Below are 23,198 nucleotides of genomic sequence, written 5' to 3'. Positions count from 1 at the left end.
TGAGCCCCCTCCGATTTAATTTTTAAATTGGACCAGGCAATTTTTAAACTGGTCATTTATCCTGTGCCTTATTTCCCACGCTGGTCAAAACAAAAAACATCGTATGTATGAGCCCTTGATGAGAGAGAGTAATGGAGTAGAAATGTTCGTAGCTACGAATGTCTCCCAGAGTCCCAGAGTACGTTGTGCACGCTCCCACCAAACACAGTGCTGCCGCCTAATGCTATTGTATTTGTTTGAGAACTAGCTTCTATTTAACGGCACAGGGGACATCCTCGACGTTTCGGTAACGTATGAGTCTACCGAAACGTAGAGGATGCTGGGAGGAATTCATTGCCGTAGATGGGAGTACAGAGGCTACATTAAAGCGGAATTTTTTTTAAAAAGAACATTAACAAATCAAAGAAGCATTTTTTCCATCAATTACATTTTTGTTGTTTAAACATTACTGGAAAAATAAAAAAGTATTACTTATAATGATCGCAGTAAGAAAATAAAAATCAAGCCATTACCAGCTTCTGGGAAACCTAAGATTCACTCTTGTTCAATATCCTATATAACATCATAGACCATTACACTAAGAGCTCATAGTTCTAACCAATAAATCCTTACACATCAAAAATTATCGGAATATTTTAAGTCATTAACATACAGGCATAACTGTACTTCGAGCTTTCAAAAATGCATAGCAACTATTTATAAACTTCATACTTTGCTGAGGAAGCAAATACCATAGTTATATTGTATCTGGAAAACGGTTTCAAAACTTAGAATCCAAGTTGTGATATCCATGCTAAGATGGATTGCATTATGAATTTAATTAATCGCGTTTTAACGATAATAAAATGTTTTTACACATTGTTCATCTCTTTTGTCTGGATACTACGCTCTATAGGCAGCATTCTCGCCAAAGTCCGAAGATGCATAACTCAGAGGTAAACTTATATTTTTGTATCATAACATAAAATATCTCCGAGGATAAGTTATAAACACATGATCATAATATATCATTTGGGTCGAACTGGTTGAATTTTAGATCACCGATCGCAGCAGGAAATGATCGAACCATAGTTTAACGAATGGCTGATGCTAGAAACTCTTTTATTCCACCCAAATCAAGGAAACTAACCGTGCTAACCTAAATTTTCTCGAGAAATGAAATAAACTTTACCTTGTAAAAAAATGCGTCAAATAGAGTCACTTTCATACTCGTATAGTACGCGTCTTCCGATCAATTTAGATAAAAATGTCCATAACAGTCATTGGCGATCAAGGGCCTCAGTTCGATCATTAGGCCTAGTAATATTCATTGAAATAAACCTTAGAGTGGGCCAATAACGAATATTTTATTATTTACGAGTCTTTAATTATGTACTAAAATTTATCATGGTACTATCAGGAATGTATAAATACACATATGGTATTCCCAAGTGATAGATTCAATAAATTCCTAGTTGTTAAGAGAATAAAATAATTTAAAGGTTGAAACTCTCACTTGGAACAAAGGCACCACTCAAGTACTGTAAGGTTTACGCATGCGTTACAATGTGGCACGAAACCACCAATGAGATGACGGAATTACTTAAATCTGTTATGAGGTAAGTTTAAATTTTTGAAACCGTTGTTTTATACAGAAAAACAACTAATCAAACTATTTAACAAGGCTTACTATAAGCTAAGAAACATGATCTGTCTTAAAGTCTATTTATAAAATTTTAATAACAAAGGTTTCTAATATTTTTTACAGACTTGATTTTGAATTGATGAATCAGAGTCAAAGCACAAATCGAAGTCAAATGAAAGGATTTGAACGAATGGAAGACTTAGAAAGTGAGAAAGTATAAAATTAGATTATTCAGACCTACCCTATCGGCATTTTTTATCGTTTTGAATTAGCGTCGAACGTAGCCAGCAATATGGCTACGACAGATTGTCTTTCGGTTTAGTAGGTGAAATACCATGATGGAAAATAACTTAGACAAAAACCATGTATTCTAACATGATAGCCCCTATCACTAAACTAGAATCAGTTTTTTCAGGCTAAGGCGTAATTGCTTGTGGTTTTCTTTAGTTCATATATTCTTGGACGACGCCTTCAATTGGTCAAATGAAGTATTCGTGATAAAAGGTCAAAAAAGTGAAATCTGTTCAAAAAGAGTGAATGACTTTGTGAAAAACTTTTCCTCTGCCAAAAATGAAGCCACCAAGTAAGATTTATCGAGTTAGTTTTAGATTTTGTTGTTCGTCAAAGAGATCCTAGTGCGACGTCAAGTACTAATGTGATTGAATACATTTTATCAAATGCCTTTTTCATGCTAGATATTGTTCCTTCTAAAGGCAGAGTGTTAAAGATTTCCTTTATCTCTTCAGCATTATCTACGAGAAATCCTCTACACTCATCTCGACACCATCTAAAGTAAGCCCCACACCTTACGGTGGAAAAATACAATGGACATTACCCGGTGGTACCCCTTTGGTGCTTCACCTTAAAGACTCACTCAAAGTACGTCGTCGAAAGAGATGGAGCCAAATAATGTACTTTCGCTACATTTTGGAATGCTCTAATATCAAAGACTATGAAAACACATTTATACTAACCCTGGATGGTGACACAAGCTTCGAATCAGTAGCCCTTAGTCGAGCTTACGAAGTAATGTCCGATAAACGAGTTGGGGTTGTATGCGGGAGAATACAACCGGTCGGTGTTGGTAAGTTCGAAAAACAAAGATTGAGAGTAGCCTCTAAAAATCGTTGTTAATACCAAATTACAGGTCCAATTGTGTGGTACCAAAAATTTGAGTACGCGATTAGTCATTGGGTAACAAAAGCAACAGAAGACGTGTATGGCAGTGTGTTGTGTTCTCCTGGCTGCTTTTCATTATATAGAGCGTCGGCTCTTAAAGTTGCAATTCACGCATACGAGGCTGAAGCTGTTGAAGCTAAAGAGTTTTTGAAGTTCGATCTGGGTGAGTCAAACTTAAGGGATATAAATCGGGGCAGTTTATAAAATTTTAAATGACACTAGGCGAGGACCGATGGCTAACCTCGTTGATTATGAGACAAGGATTTCTTGCGAAGTACAGCGCGTCATCAATAGTTTACACCCAAGCGCCTGAAACATTGGAAGAATTATTCAAACAAAGACGTCGCTGGGAACCAAGTACCCTCATTAACAACGTAGATTTACTATTCGAAGAACGAGATATTATGCGACAATACAGTCCAATGTTTGCAGTTTACTTATTTTTCGTTGTCTTCCTTAGTTTTCTCACACCTAGCAACGTATTTTTACTTACAATTCAAGCAACTTCTTCGGTGTTAGAAATTCCGTTGATTGTATCAACGATCATAACCCTGTTTTTGACAGCCACCTTCGTTATAGTATGCTTTCAAGGCAGTAACGAATACAAAATAGGCTTCTCCATAGCACTTAGTCGCTTGTATGGGATCATATTTACCGTATTTTTAATGCAAAAATTGTATCAACTGATGGAAAACAGATCAGATTATGGCGATATAAGTTTTATAATTTTAATAATAACTTTGCTCTACGTTTTAATTATTGGCATACTGCACGCGAACGAGTTTATATACGTGTTTTACATCATACCGTACTTCGCACTATTGCCAATAATGCACTTTTTCTGTATGTTAAACGCCGCTATTAATTTGTGTCATATTTCTTCGTGGGGAACTCGTGAAGATACCAATTCTGATGACAAATTGAAGAAAGTTTGGGAGAAGGTTTCGAATGAAAATAATATCGATGCAACTATAATAGACGAAGATTACTGGACGCGAACTGAACCGTTTGAAAATGTGACAATTGAAAATTTACACACGGACGAAGAAATATTTTGGCATAATTTGATTGAACAATCGTTAAAACCGTTTTCACCATCTTATAATGAGAAATCTAAAATTGAACGTCGTATGCTTGACCTTAGGAACAAAGTATTAGTATCTTTATCAAAAATTAGTTTAGTTTATATTTTGCTAAGACAGCTTGAAGTGTTTATCATAATCCCCCTTCCGAAGTTATTCAACGCTTCTTCTTCGTTTCACATCGCGGGTGTGGACACTGAATATTTGGGATGGCGTATAACTGACTTGGTCCTCGTGACGATATTTTTCTTTATAACAGCAATGCAGTTGGTGGCTTTATTAGTTCATAGGTAAATATTTTAATTTTTTATTATATAAGCGCAAGCCAGCATCGTAAGAAGTGTGTGCAACTCCTTCGCTCATTTAACCACCTTAACGAACGCTGTCTCGCAATTTTAAGGAATAGATTTAGTGTTTTTCGCTGGTTCTTTGCCATAATAGAGGAACTTTGGAAGCTTATTCAGGGTCATGACGAAGGCGAAAGAATTGTCTCTGACAAGGCTCCGAAGGAACACTTTAAATGTAGTATAAAGACCGAAATTTAGGATGGGCCACTTTATTGCCATAATTTGACAATATTTTTCTTATCAAAATTTTAGCTTAAAATGGTACTAGCTACATTTAAAAATAAGCCCGGGCAGTACCATGATGTGCTTCTTTGGACTCCTATTAGAATTTTTTCTACTCCCTTTAATGAAATACGTTTCGCAGGACTTGCTTGTAACAAAATTACAAATGTTTTTTTATTAGGTATCGTACAGTAATTCGTCTCTTGTCGGAAGGGAACGCCAACGATTTCGAACCCGTAAGAAGATTTACAGTGTAACTTCACAAAATGACACTGCAGAAATTAACTTCAATGTGTTAAAATATGAGAATGTATCCGTACAAAATACGCAATAAAAATCTATCAATCTTTGATATTTAAAGAAGGGTTTCCAAGTATTTTACATATCCTAAAGAAAATCACTATAGTTAGATAAGTGCCGAGGAAATAGTACTTAGAGTACAACAACTGAACTTGACAAGTAAGTAGCTATATAGTCAAGAGACACTATACCAATGTACATAAATTCACTACTTAGAAAAATATTAAGGCGCGATTCAAACGATAGCTTTTCTATTTATTCAAATGAAATCACCAAAGAATGAACACGATAATTTTGATAAAGCCTTAAAAATGAAAGAAGCATTTTTCCAGCAATTAATTTTTGGCGTTTGCGCTTTTCTTTCTTACAAGGTTAGAAAATGTGAATAAGTAATGCTCATAATGATGCCAGAAAGAAAATAAAAAGAAAGCATTTATTAGCTTCTTGAATTCCAAGATTCACTCTTTTTCAATATTCTATTTAACATCATAGACCATTATATAAAGAGTACATAGTTCTTACCAAAAAATCCCTACACAACAAGAATTATCGGAATATTTTAAGACATTAACCTGCATACAGGCATAACTGTACTTCGAACTTTCAAAAATGCCTCCTTTTGATGAGAAAGAAAATACAGTAGTTATGTTGGATCTTAATAAGGTTACGAACGGTTGTGATATGATAAGATGTTTTGCATTACGAACTTAATAAAACGCATTTTATCAATTACAAAATATATGTATAAATTGTTCATCTCTTTCGTCTATTCTATGGGCAGCATTTTCACAAAGGCTCGAAGATGTATAAATCAGAGGTAAACTTATTTTTTGTATTATTATATAATTTGGGTAGAATTGGTTGAATTTTGCGAAATCGACCGTTGCCTTATTTCACCAAAATTAGTTAATAAAATATTTTCTAGGTTTAAACTCTCACTCGGAACAAAGGCATCACACAAGAACTTTAAGGTTTACGCATGCGTTACCATGTGGCACGAAACCACCAATGAGATGACGGAATTACTTAAATCCGTTATGGGGTAAGATTAAAACATTTTAAACCGTTGGTTTTTGTACAAAAATGTCTAATCAATTACATCTAATATAACCACGCATACTAAGCTAAGAAACATGGATCTTTTCTCCTGCTGTCCTAAAGTCTATTTACAATATTGATAATCTAGATTTCCAATATTATTTACAGACTTGATTTTGAATTGATGAATCAGAGTCAAAGCACAAATCGAAGTCAAATGAAATTATTCGAAAGGATGGAAGATTTAGAAAGTATTAAATTAGATTATTCAGACCTAACCTATCGGCATTTTGTGAGCGTTTGAGCAAGCGTCGAACGTAGCCCGCAATATGGCTACGACAGATTCTCTTTCGATTTAGTAGGTCACTACCATGTTGCCTGCAGGATCATGGTGGAAAATATACTCAGTCAAAACCTTTGTATTCTATGTGCACTATTAAACTGGAATCGGTTTTTATGATAAGGCGCACTGATTGTGGTTTTCTTTAGTTCATATATTCTTGGACGACGCCTTCAATTGGTCTAACGAAATAATCGACATCAAAGGTCAAAAAAGTGAAATCATTTCTAAACAAGTGAATGACTTTGCGAAAAACTTTTTTTCTGCCAAAAATGAAGCCGCCAAGTAAGATTTAACGAGCTACACTTAAATTAAAGAGATCGTAGTGCGACGTCAAGTACCAACGTCGCCCCACACTTGAACACATTCTATCAAATTACTTGCCACTCAACATAGTGTTCCTTTAAAGGCCGAGTGTATAAGATTTACTTTATAATTTCAGCATTATCTACGAGAAGTCCTCTACTCTCGTCTCGACACCATCTAAACTAAAACCCACACCTTACGGTGGAAAAATACAATGGACATTATCCGGTGGTACACCGTTGGTGCTTCACCTTAAAGACTCGCTCAAAGTACGTCGTCGAAAGAGATGGAGCCAAATAATGTACTCTCGTTACATTTTGGAGTACTTTAATATCAAAGACTACGAAAACACATTTATACTAACCCTGGATGGTGACACAAGTTTCGAATCAGTGGCCCTTGGTCGAGCCTATGACGTAATGTCCGATAAACGAGTTGGAGTTGTATGCGGGAGGATACAACCGGTCGGTATTGGTAAGTTCGAAACCAAAAGTTGAGAGCAGAGTCTAAAATCCTTGTTAATACAAAAATACAGGTCCATTTGTGTGGTACCAAAAATTTGAGTACGCAATTAGTCATTGGACAACAAAAGCAACGGAAGATGTGTATGGCAGTGTGTTGTGCTCTCCTGGCTGCTTTTCATTATACAGAGCGTCTGCTCTTAAAGTTGCAATTCGTGCATATGAAGCAGAAGCTGTTGAAGCTAAAGAATTTTTGAAGTTCGATCTAGGTGAGTCCAACTTGGCAAGCCCTCATATGATGGGTTCCCGTAAGAGTAGACCCCATAATAGTGGTTTCCCAAAAACGCAGTTCCCTATGTAGGTTTTTCCCGGAAACGCAATTTACCCGTCACAGCAATTCCCTATATAGCAGTTGCCGTGAACGAGGTGTACCATTACAGCAGTTCCCACAAGAGCAGTACAACCTGGATGTGAAAACGGTTGTCTTTTATGATTATTTAGGTTGGACTCAGGTCAGGTAAATTTGATATGGGTAATTTATCCCCTATTAGGTCAGGTTAAATTTGTTTGTATGAACCCCTATATTATTAGGTAAGGTAACGCTACGATAAAGGTTCATTCGTCAAACTTGAAGGAACATAAATCGTAGCATGGAATTTGCCACAAACATGTTAATCCATTTTAAACTACGCTAGGCGAGGACCGATGGCTAACCACGTTGACAATGAGACAAGGATTTCTTGCTAAATACAGCGCGTTATCAGTAGTATACACTCAAGCACCTGAAACACTGGATGAATTTTTCAAACAAAGACGTCGCTGGGAACCAAGTACCCTCGTCAACCACGTAGATCTACTATTCCAAGAACGAGATATTATGCGAAAATACCATCCAATGTTTGCAGTTTACTTAGCTTTCACCGTTTTCATCAGTTTTCTCACACCTAGCAACGTATTTTTACTGACAATCGAAGCAACTTCATCGGCGTTGCAAATTCCGTTGATTGTATCAACGATCATAACCTTGATTTTGACAGCCACTTTCGTTACAACATGTTTTCAAGACAGTAATGAAAACCAATTACGTTTCGCCAGAGTATTAAGTTCCTTCTATGGGATCATATTTATCGTATTTCTACTTCAAAAACTGAATCAGCTTATTCAAAACAGAGCAGATTATGGCGAAATAAGTTTTACAATTTCACTAACAACTTTGATCTACGTTTTAATTGTTGGCATACTGCACGCGAACGAGTTTATTGATGTGTTTTACATCATACCGTACTTCGCATTATTGCCAACAATGCACTTTTTCTCGATGTTATACGCCGCTATTAATTTGTGTTACATTTCATCGTGGGGGACTCGTGAAAATACCAGTTCCGATGAAAAATTAATAATAGTTTGTGATAAGGCTCCGAACGAAAATAATCTCGGTGCAATTATAATAGACGAATATTACTGGACGCGAACTGAACCGTTTCAAAAAGTGACAATTGAAAATTTACATACGGACGAAGAAAGATTTTGGTATAATTTGATTGAACAATCGTTAAAACCGTTTACACTGTCTTTGAGTGAGCAATCTAAAATTGAACGTCGTATGATTGACCTCAGGAACAAAGTATTAGTAGCTTTATCAATAATTAGTTTATTTTATCTTGTGGTAAGACAGCTCGAAGTTTTCATCAAGATCCCCCTTCCGAAGTTATTCAACGTTCCTTTATTTTACAACGCGAGTGTGGACACTGAATATTTGAGTTGGCGTATAACTGACTTGGTCCTCGTGACGATATTTATTTTAATAACAGCGATGCAGTTGGTGGCTATAATAATTCATAGGTAAAAATATTCCTCATGTTTATCTTAGCGCGATACGGTTTTCGTAAGAGGTGTCGAAATAGCGAAGGATTGGTGTTTGCAATGTCTTCACTCATTTACAAACGTTAGAGGGACTCCAAAGAGGGCTGTGGCGGGTGATTAGAAAATATTTGAAATCACCTAACCGAGGAGAGGTGTACTGGTTCTATGTATTTCAATACATATTTGGACCTAAGCGTCTCGTGATGCCTGTAACGTATTTCAAATAATTTTCACGAACCCGCCGCTGTAATTTTTGGAGTTTCTTCAACTAACGATGTCCCTTCGGAGGCCTAGGCTACAGCGTCATGACAAAGATTTTTCTCATACAAGACCCCGAAGGAACACTTTAAATGAAGTATAAAAACTGAAATTCAGGATCAATCATTTAATTAGCATATTTCGACACTTTTTATGAAACCTTTAAATTAAAAACAAGCCGGGACAGTAAAATCAGTGCTTTTTCGCCTACGAAATTGGTATTGTTTTCAACTCCCTTAAGTGAAATTCGTTCAGAACTTTCTTGGAACAAATTAACCATAATTTTTTTAGGTATCGTACGGTAATTCGTCTCTTATCGGAGTGGAATGACAACGATTTCGAACCCCTAAGAAGATTTACAGTATAACTTCACTAAATGACACTGAGGAGATTTCCATATAAGTGCAGTTTACCTGGAACCTTTTTAAACTGAAAATAAAGTCGATATTCGTGTTTTACGCCCAAAAATGTCCAGAAACAAAGAAATCTGTTTGGTGGAATAAAGGTGAACGAGTCTTCGGTCGGGTCAGGGTCATATTGGGTTGGGTCAGGGTCATATTGATTATCTAGTCTCAGGCTGCGTTGGGTTAGTTTCGGGTCATCTTCGGGCTGGATCGGGTTATCTTCGGGCTGAGTCAGGGTGAGGGTTAGGTTGTGTTAAGCCCACAATTTGAGCAACTTATTTAGTTGTTTCTAGCTAACTTCAAATTTTTTTGGTAAACTACACTTGTTCCGAAATTTCCTTTAATACAGTTGTTATCGTGGTGACGATGTAAAATATGAGAATGTATCTTTTCAAAATATAAAATAAAATAAATCTATCTTTAGTATTTATATTTTCAAAGAAGGTTTCCAGGCAATTTACGTAAGTAATCATTACCAAGACGACACCAACAGATATTATAAAGGAAAAAGCTGGTAGCTAAGGTAAATACCTGAACGATCAGACCACCAAAGAAACTTTGACAAAGTGCGTAGCTCGAGGAATAGATGAAGCTGAAATAGATTAAGATGGGAGTACGAGCCGGGGAGTAGAAGTTGTAAGCCTTATTAGGAAATTAAATATGTCCTGTTAGCAAATTGAACTTTGACCCCCTCATGAGTGTATTAGAGTTTCACTGTTATTTATTTTTGAAATCAATGCCCGCTACTGAGAAGTAGGTCGTTTTATTTTTACCCAGCTTTAGCTTATCAAATGTGTCGTATATTGATTACATTATGGTACATGAGAAACAACACATGCGTTCTTTAAAAATCAATAGAACAATCATTTATGGAAAATGCATGGGAAATGGCCTTATTTAAAATTCTAGGGGAACGGTGCCTTAACATTAGCTGAACTTGAAGCAACTTAGCCTTATATTCCATTAAGAAGCACGTTGAAAAGTGTTGCACCGTGTACAATGTATTTCGCAGGTTTAAAAATCCCGTTATTTTTCAAACGAGAAAAGCACTCTAAGTGCAATTATTTAAAAAAAAGATTAATAGGTATAAGTTTTAAAACTCTTGGAACGAAAATATAAGCGAGTTTGAAATGTAACCGTTCACATTGCAGAAAAAAAATATAATTATTCGAAAGTGGAACTTGCCTGTGTTATACCGTCAAAGTTGGGTTTTATAATTTGATTGGCTATGTTTAATTCATTTGCTTTTAGTTTCTTAATGACTAAAATAGCAAGAGAAAAAAATTATTCCATAATAACTATTTGGTAACAACACTGGGAGTTATTACAAATACGAATTTTATTTTTCTCTTTCATGCAGTTTAGTAATCATCAAACTGTTTTACTGAATTCCGAAAACATGTTGAATATAATCGCAATAGATTGATGTACAGCAACATTGCAGAAATGTCTGTACAGTAATTCAAAATCTAGTAATTCTCGAAATCACGCCCCCATTGTCCTAGCAATTCTAGACCCTAACAGTGAATTTACAACGTAGTTGATGACACTAGGGAATTTTACAACCTTACCACTATATAAAATGCATGCGATCGTACGATGAACAGCAATTGTCTCAAGTTAAAATAAAAATGTTTCAATAATTAATCTCGGAACATATTGCAAACTCTCACTGTCTTTAATATCATAAACTTGTATATATTTAACTGAACTGAAATGCACTTTTAAAAATACATCGATCTCCAGTCTGTCTTTATGAGAGATTCGCGTGTTTCTAGCAACTACTACAGTCAGAGTAGTACAGTAAAAAGGATTATCTCAACGATAGGGCTCACAAGTCTTAGTGTTAGCATATTTTAAATGTCCCGCCAAAGACTATATGATCAGTAGGCATAGATGGCGCCACCGACGAGAATACGATCGATACCAACACGTTAGATACCAATACACCCAATGACCTACCGAGGACTCGCGCTACGGCTACGAACAAGCATAGATCACGATAATAAACGTTGTTACATTATCCTCATTATAGTCATTATTTACACGCCCAACGGTACTAATTACGAGTTAGAATAACGAGCTAACATTTCAGAAGTGGGATACGCCAAAATATTTGACTATTACGTACGAATTAAAGATGATGTAAAACGATTTATTGAACACTCCACGAGGGAACGTAAGTGCTCCTTATTCTTCTATGCACGAGGGAAAAGTTAACGAATGTACACGCGCGCGATGCTCCCAGCGTAATACGAGACAAACGACAAGGCTTAATTATCAGGAATTTAACAAGTCGGGTATTAAGAAACTTCAGCACGTTAACGAAGTCAACGATAACGTAAAAACGAACGAAAAACATTATCTCGCGCGTAACCAAGCAGAGTTACAACGTTTTAACGCGACGGTATTGCACGAACACTTGAATGACTTAGACTTCACCCCTGAAGCCCATGATACCAACGAGAACGATAATCAAACTCCTGATCACGATAACGAGCAATCGCTAAACGACTACGAGAACGTAAACGGAAAACCTAAGCCTAACGATCACGAACAATTACATTCTAACTTTACGGGAAACGATAATCACACTTTTGATAACGATCAACTAGGGGAAAACGAAACAACGGAAAGTCAAAACGTTAACATAACAATGGAAGAAGACGATGAACGATACGAAAGAAGGAGGAACGAAAGTCAATCTACGGCACCGCAGGGATTTATCCCCATCCAGACTTTTCAACGAACGTTACAGGAATCTATTGCTGCTACAATTCAGCAGACTCTTGCTGCCACGTTAGGTAATCAAGCACAAATACAAACCATGATTCAAGCAAGCGTCACGGCGGCTTTGGCGAGTGCCCAGAGCGCGAATGCAAACCTTGCAAGTTCCACGCCAGCACAAGCTAACCCGATAACCACAGGATCGACGAGTAATGTGCAGTATCATCACTGGGGTGATACCAGTAAATTAATACCAGATTTTAATCCTGAGGAAGCGCCACATCAAACCATGAAAATGTGGTTAAAGAAGATAGAGGAAGTAGCAAACACGTATCACTGGCCGGAGCAAACGATTATCCATAATGCTCTCCCACGATTACAAGGAAGTGCGAAGGTGTGGTACGAGTCTTTAGATACGATGGTGCAAACGTGGGCGGAGTGGAAAACTCTGTTGGAGAAGTGGTTCCCAGAAACGAAAAGCGTAATGACATTACATAGAGAGATGGAAGCAAGAAGATGGAAACCAGGTGAAAAAGTAACAACATACTACCACGATAAAGTAGCGAAGCTTCGTCAATGTGGCTATTCAGAGATGGATATGATTGAATACATTATAACTGGCCTGGACGACGCAGATTTAATTAGATCCCTTTCAATGAAAGACTTCACAAGTCCACCAGACGTCTTAAAATGTATCAGCAACTTAGAAGAACGATTAACATTAACATCAACATCAACGAACCGTGACAATACTGCTAACAGAAGCAAAAAGAACTTTGTCAACAACAGAAGCCAAGAAGTCCATACTCAAAACGGTGGTGACGCAAAATATGATACAGGCGAAAAGAAAATAAACGATGGAAAACCATCAAACTATAACTACAATAGACATCGATGGATAAACAATAGCAACAGAGTATACGATAGAGAAGGACGACCATTATGCTTTAATTGTAATAGGTTTGGACACATATCAAAACAGTGCGATCGACCGCAACGAAGACCCCGTTGTGAATCATGCAACCTCTCGGGCCATGAAACAAAAGATTGCAAAAGTACGAAGGCTGTCCGTCACGTGGAAAGCGCAGTTCAGTATACAGAAGACGGTCGAAAGTATTTCATGGATGCAACGATTAACGGTCACCCAATCAAGTCTTATATTGACCAGGGTAGTAAATGCGTTATTATTAGAGAGAGCTCAGCGAACGAATTAAATTTGATCATTGAAAAGCCTGATGACGTGTGTTTCATTAGAGGATATGCCGGGAAAGGAGACACGAAGCCGGTGGGAATTGTTAAACAAGCAGAAATTCACGTTGATCAAGCTAAGGCAAAAACTGATGTTCTAGTGGTTGAAGATAACGTTCAAAAGATTCCTCTGCTCATTGGTCAACCTGTTACGGAGCAGACTCATATCACGATTGTTAAGAGGGGAGATACACTAAGATTGTTTGAAGAACCACTCGAACCAGCCCACGACGATGATTGTTTGAGGAATATCCAAATCCCTGATTTAGACCCTCCTCCTGTAAATTTATGGGCAAAGAACGCAACGGTGATTCCTCCTAACCACGTTGGTTTCATAGAAGTATTAACGAATGACACGGGAACGAAACGAGATATTTACGTTGAAGGTCAAATACGACTTCTTCCAGGAGAAGAATACGGTATTCCAAGGGGAATCTATCAAATTGACAACGAAGGAAAAACGAGCATACCTGTTATAAATATGTCTGTGAGCCAGTTGATGGTTGATAAGGGTCAGAAAATGGTCAAAGCTCAAACGTGCACACTGACACCAGTAGAAGAAACGTACGAAATATTACGAGTCGATCAAATTGAACGCAGAAAATTTACGACTGATGAAATTAATACTGGTCCAAAAGTAGAAAGAGACACGAAGCAGAAACTGTGCGACCTGCTAAACGAATACAGAGACTGTTTTGCAGAAAATCTGCGCGAAATTGGTAAAACCGATCTAGCAACACTGGATATCGAACTGACGTCAACCGAACCAATCACCTATAGACCATATCGTCTGTCATATGCCGAAAGAGAGAAGGTTCGAGCGAAAATAAATGAGTTACTACAGGCTGGCATTATTGAAGAGTCACGTTCACCATATGCAAGCCCTATTCTCATAGTCAAGAAAAAAACAGGGGACGAACGCTTATGCGTTGATTTCAGAGCTCTTAATCGCATAACGAAAAAGGATTCGTTTCCGCTTCCTTTAATCGACGATCAGTTGGAACGATTACAAGGGAACGTTTTCTTTACGAGCCTAGACTTAACTTCGGGCTATTACCAAGTACCTGTCGGTCGCGACTCCCGAGAAAAAACGGCTTTCATAACTCCAGACGGCCATTATCAATTTCAAACGATGCCTTTTGGATTAGCCAACGGACCAGCTGTTTTTCAAAGGCTAATGAATACTGCTTTAGGTCCGCTTCGATACGCTATAGCACTAACGTACATGGATGACATTCTAATACCATCTAAGAACCAAGGAGAAGGTCTTAAGCACCTGAGAGAAATCCTTGACGTGCTACGAAAAGCCAATCTTACTTTAAATTTAAAAAAATGCTTCTTTTTGCAAAGTGAGATTGACTATTTAGGATTTGATATCAACGAACATGGAGTGAGACCAGGACAACGAAAGATAACTAGCGTAACACAATTTGCGCAACCTCAGAACGTACACGAAGTACGGCGATTCTTAGGACTAGCAGGATACTTTAGACGGTTTATCAAGGGTTTTGCTACGATCGCTGAACCCCTTTCAAGGTTGCTGCAAAAGGACAACGATTGGACTTGGAATGAAGAACAAGAAGGTGCATTCCACACGCTCAAAACGCTGTTAACGGAACGACCAATATTGGCTCTGTATGATCCCCATGCACATACCGAGGTTCACACGGACGCATGTCAAGTTGGCATAGGATCAATACTCATGCAGAGAGGTAAAGACGACAAACTACATCCAATTTATTACGCAAGTAAGAAGAACAGCAAAGAAGAATCGAAGTACCATTCAACGGAACTTGAAACTCTCGCAGTAGTTTGGAGCTTGGAGAAGTTCCGCGTCTATCTAATAGGAATCAAATTTTGTGTAGTTACAGACTGTAACTCGGTCAGAGGGACACTATCTAAACGTCATTTAATACCAAGGATTGGCAGGTGGTGGCTTCGATTGCAAGATTACGATTTCACAGTCATACATAGACCAGGCAAGCAGATGGCTCACGTTGATGCCCTTAGTAGGAGCCCCTACAACGAACCGGTAGAAGTAGAAATACCAAACGATTTGACGGTATTCTCTACCGAACTACTCACGAACGACTGGTTAGCAGCAGCGCAATACACGGACCCGAAGATTAGGGAAATTAAAGAGCTGCTTACGAAGACTGGAAAATTAACGAAGAACGAACGAAGAATAAAACGCGAATACGCTCTAAAACAAGAAAAGGTCTTTCGACGCATTACAACTACCGACGGAGAAGAAAAACTTCTATGGGTTGTCCCTGATAGCGCACGCTGGCGAATCGTAAAGAACAATCATGATGATATTGGGCATGTCGGAATCGAGAAAACGTGTAAAAAGATCTTGGAAAATTATTGGTTTCCTGGTTTAAGAAGATACGTACGTAGGTACATCTCCGGATGTCTGGATTGTTTATACCACAAAGTGCCCAGTGGCAAAAAGCCAGGAATGCTTCATTCCATAGACAAAATCGGAACTCCTTTCGTCACCGTTCATATGGACCACTTGGGTCCCTTCATTCGCAGCTTACGAGGCAACACGTACCTTATCGCCGCCATAGATGCGTTTACCAAATTTGTCCTCCTACGAGCAGTACGAGATACTGGGATGGCAGCTACGAGGAAGTTTCTTGAAGACATTATTGGAATATTCGGAGCACCGAAACGTTTAATCACAGACCAAGGAACCTCTTATACTGGAAAAGCTTTTAAGGAACTTTGTACTTCCGCGAATATCACCCATATCGTTAATGCTACGGCTACTCCTCGGGGAAACGGTCAAATTGAACGGGTAAATAGACAGTTAACACCCGCTATCGCCAGCATGAGCACTAGAACTGATCAAAAGGATTGGGACACGCACATCCATCAAATACAGTGGGGTCTCAACAATACGTATCATGCCGCAACAAAGTTCACTCCATTTTCCCTACTATTCAATTTCACGTCAAGAAACCCAACAAGTAACTTCACGGACACAGCTGTTTACGATTCGTTTGACACGGAGATCCTTCGGAAAAGAGAGAAAGCCATCGACTCCATTCGCATCGACCAGGCTAAACAACGAGAAAGATACAATGCTAAAAGGGCAAACGCTCCTCAATTTGAACCCGGCGACTTGGTAATCGTCGAACGTGAAGCAGCAGCAACAGGATTACCACGAAAAACCGCCGTTAAATATAAAGGTCCTTACGTGATAGCGAAGAAATTAAAACACGACCGCTACTTAATCGAAGACCTTCCTGAAAATCAACGAACTAATCGCTTTTATCGTAACACTGCACCCATTGATAAATTAAAACGTTTTTCCATCATCGACAATACTGATGACGATCACGAATCCGAAGACGAAATAGACGAAACGACGATGGGCAACAAGCCTACAGTACTTGCGGACACGACGACAACCGCAAACGTTAAAACTACCAGTCAAATCGACGCCACTGACGAAAACGTAAACCCTCACGATGACGTGCAACTTGAACGACGTCCACGTATGAAACGACGACCAAGTTACTTAAACGATTATATATTGGATTAGGCCCTTGCCTTACGTTTTCATTATGTCTTAACGTTATTTTCTTCGCGAGAACATTTTTGAACTTAAACATTTTTGAACTAAAAATACTTTCTCAATATTTCTTAATAATTGAATAATTACGATCTCTATCTAGTTTTGTAATTCTAACGTTTTATGTAATACGCACTGTAATGCGAATAATCGGGAGATTATTGGGTGGTCAGGCTTGGCCGAATGTTAGCATATTTTAAATGTCCCGCCAAAGACTATATGATCAGTAGGCATAGATGGCGCCACCGACGAGAATACGATCGATACCAACACGTTAGATACCAATACACCCAATGACCTACCGAGGACTCGCGCTACGGCTACGAACAAGCATAGATCACGATAATAAACGTTGTTACATTATCCTCATTATAGTCATTATTTACACGCCCAACGGTACTAATTACGAGTTAGAATAACGAGCTAACATTAGTATTGCAAATGTAATATAATCATGAACTCATTTTTGGAAAATTGTTCGATCAAGATAGTTATCACTTCAGGGGTAAAAAATAATCCATTAATAATAATGGGAATAATAAGAGATGGCACTTGATAATCCCATAAAATCGCGAATCAATTAATTAACATGAATATATATATCTGTATCATTAGCCCTTATATCTAGTAAGTTAGGGATAGGCGGTACTCTTCTACCCTTTTTCGCGGTTTACATCATCGCCGAAGCCAATCAGGATCAAAACACCTGGACGACGAAATAGCACACCAGAAATTTAGGGGAGAAAGTGAGAACTTCAATTTTTGGTGGTCATTGTCATTGTCAAAGAGGGTGATGCGTTGATACGTCGTGCCACGATATCTAGGGTATATTGCGAACCTCGAACTAGTTAGACTGCAGGGAATCCAGTTGCCTCGACGAAACGGAGAATCCAGTTAGCTGAGACAGTCAGGCTCCATTGAATGCATGTCAAAATGCTCAAAAATCCCAAGGTAATCACAGCTACAGAGGACATGGAAGGTTTCCTCTTCCTCCCGGCAGAACATGTCAAGCGGGTCATCAGCAAAGTTCATAACGTGTAGTCGACAGTGTCGAGTAATAAAAGTGGTGACTAACCTGATTTTGATTTGGCGAGGGCAAGCTGTTCTTTTCGCTCGCCTTAGAGGGACCTCGGACAAATACCTTGGTTTGTCTCTGTCCATCCGTGTGGAGTCAAATCTGCAATTGATGTGCAGGCATCCGGCTGTGAATCCTCTGACGAATGATGTCGTAAGGAATGGGAACTGCAGGCTCATGTTCATAGAACTTCACCTCAGCCGCCCACTTTTGGCAAACTTATCAGTCCTCTCGTTGCCGAGGGCAGACAAGAAACCCAGGGAATCAAGACCGCTGAAGACTGGTTTAGTGCGCTGAGAATGGCTAGACTTTTGGAATGGATCTGTATCGTCCGACCACGAAAGGTTTTTTGTTTTGATGCTGAAATCCACACAATGTCTGCGATTTCCGCCTTGAAAAAGTTGGCTAAATTGCCCAGGCTCTCATAGAAACCATACCTGCAGACTACGGAACCAGCTCCAGAGTCTGTCTTTGAACCCTCCGGAACCAGACAGGTTCTACAGTTACAAGTACTGGGGAGGTCACCCTAGCAGCACGACTTGGAAAGTGCATGTTGAAGGGCTAATTGAAGTGATAGGTCACGACAGTCTTGTCTGAGCACATTGTGAGAGATGGCTCAAACCTATTGTACTTCCTAAAAACCTTGTTGTCATGAAGTGAAAGTATCACAGACATCTAGAATAGATGACTCTAAAGTAATACTTGCAATGTTGGCTGTCATCTTCTCACTGACAGTGCCATCGTTTTCTTCGTCAGTAGAAGCCTAAGGCAGCTCCTTGGAGTTGCTGGTCCTGTGGAACGTGCAGGACTTTAAAGGTCCCGACGTCCACACCAGTGAGGCCCTCAAAGCCAGCGTCTTTGATGGCTTCCATAGAGGTACCATCAACAACGAAGATCCAGAATCTTGTCCTCCTTTCGTCATAAGACTCCAGGCACCTCCAACAGTCGGTTAAAAACCTGCCATTATAGGCTCTGAGCCGCCGAAAAAGTGTGGCTGGATCTGTGGTGCACCGGTCCTTGGTCCGGAAGGACACCTTGAACAGCTTCGGGAGTTCACTGGCTCTCATAACAGAAAGACGCGTTCTCCCAATAGCGCATTCATTAAGGTGCAACACCTTCACAAGCCAATCGCCGGTCGCAGCATCTCCGCAGGAGTACACCAAGGCCCCAGTCATGAGATGAAAATTTACAAGACGCGGCAATGAGCTTCCCAAAGAAAGCTCAGCATCAAGTGCGTCCAATATAGCAGCCTGAATGGGAATAATATCCGCTTCCGTGACTGCATTTTTCGGATAGCCATCTTTGATAATGGCCATCTTGACTAGGCTGGTGACGTCACAGTAAGACTTAGTCTTTTTGGGTGCCACCGCTTGTGATCTAGGCGAAGGAACAGGGTCCAACGTCCAAGGTCTTTTCCCAGCACTTGTGGTAGTCTCTCTAGCACCAGGCGTAGAGTCCGTTCCCAGGACAGTTTTTCTAGCACCCGAAGGTGCAGAATCCTTATCGCGGGACGTATCTCTTGCACCCGATGCAGAGTCCTTGCCACCCTGGCGATATCGATTTTTCCTGTGGTTAGCATTGCGCCTCCTATTAATCTCACTCAACCAGGTTTGACCCTGTTGAGGAGCAGGAGGAGCCATACGTCCTTCCGCGGATGGAGTGCGGGTACTGCTGGATGGAGCCCCTCGCACAGAGACAGGTCGGGAATTGCCAGAGGCAACCCCTTCCCTAAGAGAAAGCTGGGTGCCGGCAGAACCGGTTCCATGCCGAGGTTGGTTTATGTTTTTGTTTTTGGTATCCATAAATGGTCCCACGAGAAATGAGGCAAATAAACGGTCACCACCCGGTAGTCCTCAACCCGGGTGGAAGGCTAAATACAACGGGGTTTCGCCTGCTTCCCCGAGGGGATTGTTCATGATACCGTAGATTAACTTCCCCGGTACCATACAGCCCTCAGCACGATGCCTCCACACCTTGGCTTGGGAAGGGCGCGTATCAGCTTAGCCCACAAAACGTAGTGGTTGACCAGCTCTCACCACCGAGGAGGTGTGATACAACGCACTGTTGAAGACCCAAGCTGGCGGTCACGAGGTAGGAAAAAAAGTGAGGCAGCAGAGCAAGGGGGAAGAGGAAGCGTGCCATCCAGCTTGCGTCACCAACTTTGAGAGCCTCAATTTTTGGTTAGTTACGACTGCTAGGTACAAAAGTTGGAAACATTTTGTGAATTGAATTAAAAATTATTCGCCAGCACAATTCAGAACATTATCGTCATCTGTTAAGTGTGAAGACTGTTAGTGAAGCCGTAACCATTGAACTACAAAAAATTGTAACGGGTGAAAACAAATTGATAAAACGCTATCACTAACTGGACGCGTCGACTGCTTACAATAAATATCTTATTAAGCACGTAGCCCCTCCTATCCCTGAATAGATAGTCTAACTAGTCAACGCAGATATATATTCATGTTAATTAATAGATTCCTGATAATGCTTCCCTGATTGGCTAACGAGCTGTCATCTTTGTGCCGTCTGTGTAAATTGGTTTTACGTTGTGCAGTTGCGCGAACTTTCTGGGTATTTTTGAGGTTGGCCGGACTCGCGTTACAATTCTGCACCTATATGGTACCCTTCTCTTATTATTCCCTTCTAGTTAAATTGTGTGTGCTTGTTAAATGTTTTGGCGGCTATCTCTTGATGTAGAAAAGCAAGTATGTGTGGCGTAATATAATGAAAGACCATAATATAAGCGCGCAATTTCCTAATTGTATTTTCTCACTTAATCAAAAGCACATGTTTCGAAGAAGAGCGTAGCGGCTCTGATTAGAAGTTTATATAAAGTATGCAAATTTATGGCATTCAATTAGCTGCTGAGTTAACTGGTTAAGTTAGAGTAGCTTAGGTTTTGCTGTTAAGTGAGCGACTGGAAAAAAGTACAAAATGCCTTGAATTGTGTTTTTAGGATCTGTGCTTTTGGATATAAATTGCCCATTTAATCCTATTTTGTACTACAAATTGTAATTCGGTTAGTTATACTGTTATCGCCACGTGGCAGAGGTACCCCCATGTTTTTTTGCGTTTAATGACATACTAAAAGCAAAGGCACCTGGCGTTGCCCGTCATCCCCTCAGAACATTTTGATTAGTTTTCAGCCCAACTAATAAAGATGACAGAAGTTCATAGAGCAAAAACTAAAAGTCCTGTCTCTAAGATATAGGAAACCAGAGAACTAAATATAAATAAATTGGCTGAAAAGCGCGATCGTTACTTCATAAAGAAGTTTTTTTACTTTCCTCGCAGACATTATTCAAGATGGCGGCGAATTGTAAAATCTTTCTATTATTGTGCCTACTACTTAAGAGTAACGTCCCCGCCAAATTTCAGGCTTCTAGATATTTACGGTTTGAAATGGGCGTTCATTATCAATCACGGTCAGGTCTTTCATTTACATAGACACAGATTATTTTCTACAATCAAGCTGTTGGTGTACACTACTCCACACTCGTGCAACTGAAAATTCATACTGTCTAAATATTTGCATTTATACTTTTATGTTAGTATTTAGAGCGTTTCAAAGATGATTACTGGTGGGTTAATTACAAAGTTGGAAAGTGGTCTGGGGACGATATATTTCATTACATTTTCACCACTGTACGAAAAAGGTCTGCAAATTGTATTTACAGTATTAATACGAACATTTTTGATATTGCCATTACTAACTGTACTTTTAGGAACTTTACCCATTTTTTTAACTAAAATTAGCGTCACTTATTTTAGAATTTGTTTTATCGAATACGACAAGAATTTTGATAGTAGCAACAGAATATTAGAAGAGGTATGAAAAATTTAAAATTTAAACATCATTCGAATACTTGGCTTGCCATCAGTAAACTCCATAAATTACGATTACCAATATAGACATTAAAAGCCTTGTCAGATGATACAACTTTCGACTCAACTAGATGAGTGAAAAAGTTGTCAGCAAAAATCGGGCAGTGATAACTTTTTAATTCGCGATTCAACTGGCCCAACTTCTGTTCACCTTGAATTGCGAGCACTTTATACCTAGAGTTGGTGGTGCTTTAAACAACGGGAACTAATGGAAAATTGGAGGACTAATCTTTATGTAGTCTCTAGTACACTTAGATTTACTCAAAAAGGTTATGAATGTGCGAAGCAGTAAATTACCATTGTGTAATTACGGTATGATATAAATCGGTAATTTATGGCGGTATTTGGTAAATTACCGGCTTACATCCCTTGTACTTCAATTCTACGACCCAGTATAACGTATCAACCAACTCTCACTTAAAAATTCCCCATTATGGTTTTTATGTCATATTTGAATGATACAGTAGACATTTTATTTTCTCCTCACTCGTAATCACAACTGATGGCATTCCTAACTTTTGCGAAATTAGTCTTTAACAATTACTCATATGTTATAGAAAGCGGATGTTCTTTATCATCGAATCGCACCACGCTTTGCATCCTACTTGAAGAATAGTCTGACAAATAGCTTAACGACAACGTACACCGCCATATTGGCTAAAACTAGCAGCGAGAGGACAACAGTCGATTATAAAACTTCCTTAAGTCTACGACCAAGCACGTGGTGTTGCGTTATTGTTTCATCGATGGTCACGTGGTTCATGTATATCCTTTTCAATAACATTACACGACGTAAAAATATATTCAGTGGTTCATTATTACTTTTCGAAACCTTAATCTTCAAAGGTAAGTAAAAAAATTACGGTCATACTCACCGAACCATAATATTTGAATTATTGCACTGGAGATAATTTCCATGATTTGTGGCCATAAGCGCAGCTCCGAAAAACCGATATCCCGACCTAATTATTCTCGTTAATTTTAGGGAAAAAATTAATCTATTCAAACCAAAATCAGCAGTGAAAGTGGGGTTTCTTTAACTGATAAGTTTCCACCTCAGTTCATTGCCTAAATTATGTCGGCCGCCGCGTCCTCTGTATGCGCGCAATAAAGGAAATTACTTTTTTATTTTCAAGTAAAAATTTTTATTTTTTAAAAAGGATATTATTTTTTATATATGTTAATTCCCCTTTTTTTAAAGACTCTAAATAATTCTTACTCATTTGCATAAAACTATTTTCTATGGCTACGTA

General features: G+C 38.9%; 3 protein-coding genes across 3 annotated transcripts; all 3 read left to right on the top strand.

The window, feature by feature from the left end:
• The first annotated feature begins 450 nt into the window (after nucleotides 1–450).
• Nucleotides 451–4,728, top strand: LOC149709258 (chitin synthase chs-2-like). The gene is made up of 7 exons (XM_089864620.1): nucleotides 451–1,598; nucleotides 1,748–1,830; nucleotides 2,072–2,207; nucleotides 2,371–2,708; nucleotides 2,772–2,966; nucleotides 3,026–4,175; nucleotides 4,636–4,728. Exons 1-7 carry the CDS (start codon nucleotides 1,546–1,548, stop codon nucleotides 4,709–4,711), a joined length of 2,031 nt encoding a protein of 676 aa, XP_089720746.1. The 5' UTR covers nucleotides 451–1,545; the 3' UTR covers nucleotides 4,712–4,728.
• Nucleotides 4,729–5,363: 635 nt separating this feature from the next.
• LOC149709257 (chitin synthase chs-2-like) lies at nucleotides 5,364–8,745 on the top strand. Its single transcript, XM_089863946.1, has 8 exons — nucleotides 5,364–5,427; nucleotides 5,610–5,796; nucleotides 5,961–6,043; nucleotides 6,282–6,417; nucleotides 6,575–6,912; nucleotides 6,974–7,207; nucleotides 7,249–7,356; nucleotides 7,595–8,745. The coding sequence occupies exons 1-8, from the start codon at nucleotides 5,364–5,366 to the stop codon at nucleotides 8,743–8,745; spliced, it is 2,301 nt and encodes a 766-aa protein (XP_089720072.1).
• Nucleotides 8,746–17,424: 8,679 nt separating this feature from the next.
• Nucleotides 17,425–23,107, top strand: LOC149709256 (uncharacterized). Its single transcript, XM_089864619.1, has 4 exons — nucleotides 17,425–17,487; nucleotides 21,613–21,716; nucleotides 21,832–21,889; nucleotides 22,503–23,107. The coding sequence occupies exons 1-4, from the start codon at nucleotides 17,437–17,439 to the stop codon at nucleotides 22,797–22,799; spliced, it is 510 nt and encodes a 169-aa protein (XP_089720745.1). The 5' UTR covers nucleotides 17,425–17,436; the 3' UTR covers nucleotides 22,800–23,107.
• The last annotated feature ends 91 nt before the right edge of the window (nucleotides 23,108–23,198 follow it).

This window comes from Phalangium opilio, unplaced genomic scaffold (assembly GCF_054372755.1).
Source record: "Phalangium opilio isolate 3A_F unplaced genomic scaffold, DU_Popi_V2 ptg000013l_1, whole genome shotgun sequence".
NCBI lineage: Eukaryota > Metazoa > Arthropoda > Arachnida > Opiliones > Phalangiidae > Phalangium > Phalangium opilio.
The sequence above is the reverse complement of the archived record's forward strand: the minus strand, read 5'-3'. Positions and strand labels throughout refer to the sequence as shown.

Coding starts and splice junctions, on each gene's coding strand:
- LOC149709258 (XM_089864620.1), top strand. CDS start 1,546: ATGTGGCACGAAACCACCAATGAGATGACGGAATTACTTAAATCTGTT. Junction 1,599..1,747: donor TTACTTAAATCTGTTATGAG/GTAAGTTTAAAT, acceptor TATTTTTTACAG/ACTTGATTTTGAATTGATGA. Junction 4,176..4,635: donor GTGGCTTTATTAGTTCATAG/GTAAATATTTTA, acceptor TTTTTTTATTAG/GTATCGTACAGTAATTCGTC.
- LOC149709257 (XM_089863946.1), top strand. CDS start 5,364: ATGCCTCCTTTTGATGAGAAAGAAAATACAGTAGTTATGTTGGATCTT. Junction 5,428..5,609: donor TCTTAATAAGGTTACGAACG/GTTGTGATATGA, acceptor TAATTTGGGTAG/AATTGGTTGAATTTTGCGAA. Junction 7,357..7,594: donor CAGCAGTTCCCACAAGAGCA/GTACAACCTGGA, acceptor AAACTACGCTAG/GCGAGGACCGATGGCTAACC.
- LOC149709256 (XM_089864619.1), top strand. CDS start 17,437: ATGAACTCATTTTTGGAAAATTGTTCGATCAAGATAGTTATCACTTCA. Junction 17,488..21,612: donor AGATAGTTATCACTTCAGGG/GTAAAAAATAAT, acceptor CTTTTATGTTAG/TATTTAGAGCGTTTCAAAGA. Junction 21,890..22,502: donor GCAACAGAATATTAGAAGAG/GTATGAAAAATT, acceptor CATATGTTATAG/AAAGCGGATGTTCTTTATCA.